This window comes from Microplitis demolitor, chromosome 6, assembly GCF_026212275.2.
Source record: "Microplitis demolitor isolate Queensland-Clemson2020A chromosome 6, iyMicDemo2.1a, whole genome shotgun sequence".
Lineage (NCBI taxonomy): Eukaryota > Metazoa > Arthropoda > Insecta > Hymenoptera > Braconidae > Microplitis > Microplitis demolitor.
In genome coordinates, this window is record NC_068550.1 from 1,662,562 (window position 1) to 1,668,552 (window position 5,991).

The 5,991-nt window shown below is 27.2% G+C and overlaps 1 protein-coding gene across 3 annotated transcripts; it reads left to right on the top strand.

Annotated features, from left to right (window-relative positions):
• Nucleotides 1-655: 655 nt before the first annotated feature.
• LOC103575727 (xenotropic and polytropic retrovirus receptor 1) lies at nt 656-4,044 on the top strand. 3 transcript variants are annotated; one of them, XM_008555625.3, is made up of 11 exons: nt 656-829; nt 909-1,017; nt 1,098-1,180; nt 1,248-1,401; nt 1,474-1,715; nt 1,888-2,149; nt 2,262-2,629; nt 2,699-3,041; nt 3,117-3,286; nt 3,355-3,488; nt 3,549-4,044. In XM_008555625.3, the coding sequence occupies exons 3-11, from the start codon at nt 1,112-1,114 to the stop codon at nt 3,808-3,810; spliced, it is 2,004 nt and encodes a 667-aa protein (XP_008553847.1). In that variant the 5' UTR covers nt 656-829; nt 909-1,017; nt 1,098-1,111; the 3' UTR covers nt 3,811-4,044. The 3 variants fall into 3 exon arrangements, with proteins under 3 accessions (XP_008553847.1, XP_008553848.1, XP_053595736.1); XM_008555626.3 differs by having other exon boundaries at nt 970-1,017; XM_053739761.1 differs by having other exon boundaries at nt 656-1,017.
• The last annotated feature ends 1,947 nt before the right edge of the window (nt 4,045-5,991 follow it).

Sequence of the window (5,991 nt, forward strand, 5' to 3'; positions counted from 1 at the left end):
TTTAAAAAATATCGTAAATTATGTATCTATAAAAATAATGACGAAACGTGACATTAACTTACCATTAAAATAATGATAATAAATTTATCTTTTACGAATTATTGTTTGTATTTTTCTTAGTTATTAGTAATTAGATACTTACACTATGACTAATTAATGATAATCAAATATTGCATCACGAAATTTATTTTTCAATCAAAATTTAATTCTTGATAATAATTTATGAGTGTAAATGTGGCAGTCACGCGACAATTTTTTAATTCCATATAAAAAATTAAAGAATTAAAATAATAAAATTTTTAAAAAATGCATATACTAATTTTTGAATTTTCTGAACATACATTTTTTTATTTTTATTTTGTAAAAATTTTAATTTATTATTTCAAAATTTTGAAAATTGTCAGATGGCCGCTAACTTATCATCAATAATTTTTAATTTAAACAGAATTTTTTGTTCTCAAATATTATAAAAAAAAATTTTATTAATTAATCCTCCATAAATTTAAATATAAATATAAATATAGAATACTTCATATTAATAAATTCCCAGGAATGTTAAAATCACAAGAATTTAGCCGCTCCTCCATCTCGCGGAAAATTCAAAAAACTTTAGGCAGAACTCGTATATATATTATATACATTCCTTGTTTGTCATATATATCTATATATATATTAGTATTAGAGTATAAAAATTGATAATACAATAGATAACAGCAGATAAAATGAGTAACAGCAATAAAATACTTAAACAAAGGTCTAAATAAATAATATTTGTTGAAAAAAACTAGTCGCGCTTAAACAAAATTCAATGACTTGGCCAAAAAAAAAGGTATTTATATTTCTCGCAAAGTCAGTGTTCCACTTAACCAATTAAACACAACAATTGTCAACTTTAATTGTTTATTTAGAAATTTTTAAATATTTATTGTCAACTTAATAATCTCGTTTTATTATTCAACAACTAAACAGCAGAGATTATAAATATAAATTCACTTGATCTCATTTAATCTTTTGATGGTAAGTACCAGTACCCTGTCATTTTTAACTCATATTTTAATTATCAATTAATTAATTAATTTATTTATTTATTTTCTCAGATAAATTTGAAAAAATGAAGTTCGCCGAGCATTTATCTGCTCACATAACTCCAGAATGGAGGAAACAATACATCAGTTACGAGGTAAAATGGTCTACTATCAGTAGTAATTAATGCTAATTAACTATTTATTTAATTAATTAATTAACAGGAAATGAAGGCGATGCTTTATGCGGCTGTCGAAGAAGCGCCTTCAGCAGAAAGTGTTGAACCTGAAGTGATATCCCGACATTTTGCTTCATTCGATGAAGTATTTTTTACATTTTGTGATCGTGAATTAAAAAAAATAAATACATTTTACTCAGGTACTTTTTAATTGGCCATTTAAATAGATGGTAAATTAATTAATTAATTAATTCGTAAATTTAATTACACAGAAAAATTGGCTGAGGCGACAAGAAAGTTCGCGGCATTACAAAATGAATTGAAGGCAGCTCTAGATTTGCAGCATGGCAGCGGCAAACACAAGGGAAAACTGGCCAGTGCGAAATTACCAGCGCGTAAAATACGCGAATTAAAATTAGGATTTTCTGAGTATTATTTGTCATTAATTTTACTACAGAATTATCAGAATTTAAACTACACGGGGTTTCGTAAAATACTTAAGAAACATGACAAGGTGACTAATTAATTTATTATCTCACAAATCAATGTTCCTGATTCCTATTAAATTCCTCCACTGGACCGTGCCAAGTAATCCTTTAATTCAAATTTTATTAATGATAAATTAAGTCAGTGAGTTAATTAATTAATTAAGAGTGTGAGAAATGTATGAATTATATTTTTTACAGCTTTTATCAGTAGATACTGGATCTAAATGGCGGGTCGAGTGTGTAGAGACGTCTCATTTTTACACATCGAAAGATATAGACAAATTAATACAGGATACTGAGGGTATTGTTACCAATGAACTGGAAGGTGGTGATCGTCAACGGGCTATGAAACGGTTGAGAGTACCGCCACTTGGTGAACATCAGAGTCCCTGGACGACATTCAAAGTTGGATTATTTTCAGGAAGTTTTATTATTTTATTTGTTGCTGTTGTTCTGTCAGGTAATTTTATTTTTATATTTTTTTCTGGGTACTCTTGTTTATTTATTTTTTAATTTTTCTATCACATGAACTTGAATAATTAAATATTTAATTAATTAATTAATATTTCCAGCAATATTTCATGAAGGCCAAGAGAACTTAAAAATAGCATTTCGTTTATACCGTGGGCCACTATTAATAATACAGTTTTTATTTCTAATGGGCGTTAATGTCTACGGCTGGAGATCATCGGGAGTAAATCATGTGTTGATATTCGAGCTGGATCCGCGTAATCATTTATCAGAGCAGCACTTGATGGAGCTGTCTGCCGTGTTGGGTGTAATCTGGACACTGAGTCTCCTAAGTTTTCTGTACAGCGCGAGTTTAAGTATCCCGCCGTTCGTGAATCCTCTGGTGCTAGTTTGCATAATGCTTGCGTTTTTGCTGAACCCTCTGAAGATCTTTCGACACGAAGCGCGGTTTTGGTTACTGAGAATAAGTGTAAGTAATATAATTAATTTATTTATCAGTAAATTAATGGATTAATCAAATAAATGATAAATTTTTCAGTGGAGAATGATAATCGCGCCGTTCGCGTTTGTAAATTTCGCTGATTTCTGGCTCGCTGATCAGTTAAATAGTCTCGTGACACCATTGCTAGACTTCCATTTCCTAATTTGCTTTTATATAACCAATGGGGATTGGCTCGAAGCTGGCGATACCACCAATTGTATGGCCGGATCACTTATCATCAGACCAATCGTTAATTGTTTGCCCGCGTGGTTTAGATTCGCGCAGTGCATCAGACGTTACAGAGATTCAAAAGAAGCTTTTCCTCATTTAGTAAATGCGGGTAAATATTCAACGACATTTCTAGTGGTCATTTCATCAACTCTAAGACTGTATTACGCAGGTAAATTTATTTGCTATTTTAAAAAATATATTTATTTATTTTTTATACTATAAAAAATTTTTATTTTATTCTCAGATCAATATACAAGTAATTGGGAAAATCCATGGCTGTGGTTTTGGTTAGCGAGCTGTATTATTAATTCTATTTACTCATACACTTGGGATATTAAAATGGATTGGGGTCTTCTGGACAGTAATGCCGGTGAAAATAAATTTTTACGTGAAGAAGTCGTTTATTCATCGGCGGTAAGTTGAAATATTTTTATTTTCACAAATTATCTATTTTATTTTAATATATTTTTAAAATTTACTAGAGTTTTTATTACTTTGCTATTATCGAAGACTTTATACTGAGATTTATTTGGATCGCTAGTTATATTTTGGTAGAATATAAATATGTATCTAGTGACTTGATGACGTCCATTGTTGCTCCACTTGAAGTATTCAGGTAATTATTTATTTATTTATTATTTATGTAAGTAATTAATTGATATATCTAATTTTTCAGGAGATTTGTTTGGAATTTCTTCCGTTTAGAAAACGAACATCTTAACAATTGCGGTAAGTTCCGTGCCGTCCGAGATATATCGATAGCGCCGATCGAAAGTTCTGATCAGATGCAAATATTGCGGATGATGGACGACGAGAACGGGGTAATTAATCGGGGTAAGAGAAAAGCTGGTGGTAAAAAACAGGGTAATAATAAAGAAGACAAACGCGCGTTACTTAAAGAAGAAACGATAGACATTGACGTGTCAAACGCCAGCTGAAACACGTGCTATATTAAATTGATGGAAATGTAAAATCTGTATATTTTTTTAGATTATTTTTTAAACCCTCGTAATTATTATTAGATTATTATGCAATTCGTTGATTAATTATAACTTTTATTATTAAATATTTAAGTAATTAATTGATTAATTAATTAATATGTTGCCATCGGGTGCCTTCTTCTTTGTCACTCGCTTTTTTTTATTTAATTACTCCATTATATTTAATTTAATTTTTTTTTTTAATAGACAAGTTCTTCCATTGCAATTTTTTGAAATTTTATTTTGAACTTTGCTTTGAAAAATTATAAATAAATTTTCATTTAGAACTAAAACTTCAAATTTTTCCATAGAACAGTTTTTTTAAAAATAATTATTACCGTAGGTCGTATTAATAAATTAGTAAGTTCAAAAAAATTAATAGGTTTAAATAAATGACATTAAAAAATTTATTTAAAATTTAAAAGAATTCTTCAGATTTGCATATGAGTCATGATTTTAAAAAATGTTCCTGTAAATTTACATATGATGTTAAAAATAAGCTGCTTTCGCTAAATAAAAAGAAAAAAATTAATTAAAAAGTTGCCATTCCAATGCTTTGATAAATAAACAAAAAACTAAAGATTAATTAGAGTAATTAAATATAATTAAAAGGAACGTTTAGAAAATTTATTCGCTGCTCAGTATTTGATATTTTAAATAAATATCAGAAAAAAAAATTAAAACTTAGTTATTTTATTTTATTGCCACTGATTCAGTCTCGTGACTTAATAGATTTTAATTAATTATAATTTAATAATTGTTAAATTATATTTATTATTTACATGCAACTTAAAAGCTCAGCAACAAAGTAATTTTATTTTTATAAAACGACAATTAACTCAATTAAAAATAAATGATAATTAATTGTGATATTTTAGTTAATTAATTTATTAATTTTCAACGTTCCAAATATATTAAATGGCATTATTATTATTATTAATTATAATATTTAGTAATTACATAAATTAATAGAATTTTTTTTTGAATTTTTATGACAATTAAAATTGTCCTTAAAAAATCACGTTAAATCCAAAAATATATTTTTTAAAATATTGATATATATTTTTATAAATCAATTTCTCATGTAAATTTTAATGTAAATCATATAAATATATAAATAAAATATAAACATAAGTAATAACGATAAATAATAATTGATTAAAGTAATAAATAAATATGATTTGACGAGAAAAAAATAAAATTCATATGAATGTAAAATGAAAGAAAAAAAAATTAATGAATAAATGGGACATTAATATTTTTATAAGTAACATATGTACTCTGTAATTATAACGATAAAAAAATTTTCGAGCACATAAATAAATTATAAAGTTATTAAGACAATATTAAATTTATTATTTATTTATTTATTGTGTTTGTACCGTCATCCTTGATTGATAGTTAATAAACATTATAATCAATTGAGAAATAATAAATCCAAGTATTTTTAATATTAACGACGAGCTACTGCGTAAATAATTTATTTGTATATATACATATATTTTTTTTTTTTTTTTTCATAAGAAAATTAATGACTGACAGTAAAAAAAAATTAATCAAACCCATGGAAAATATTTAATGCAGTTTTTTAATTTAACATTTTTAGTAAAAAAAAAAAACTGGGAGTCGGTTGGCCGTGCGGGCCAGCCCCAAAACTTCCCGCTGTTTTCGAGCTCAGAAAGCTCGAGAACATTAGTTCAAATTTGTCTTTGAGCTCGGAAATGCTATTGCATGCGGTTGTTTCTTTATGATTTTTTCAAGCTCTAACAAGTTACATTTTATACTGGTTTGAAAATTTAAGAATTGAAAATCATTAATAAAGAAGCGGTTTTTAAAATTTAATTACTCGCAGATTGTCTAGCAATCACGGGACTCGTCTCGAAGATTTGTCTTGTAGTCACGGGCCGTAGTCACACACATACGGACATCATTCTGAAAATAGTCAGTATAGCTCCCTAGGACCTCAAAACGCCGGCATCTGATGAAAACTCGGTTTGCGATAATCGGGCCAAAAACTACAACTTCCTGAAATTTTTGAAAATCATCGATTTTCTAAGCGGGAAGTTAAAAATTAACATCAGAATAATTAAATTTTAATTAAAATATACAGGAATTAAGGAAAACAAATAAATGAACAAA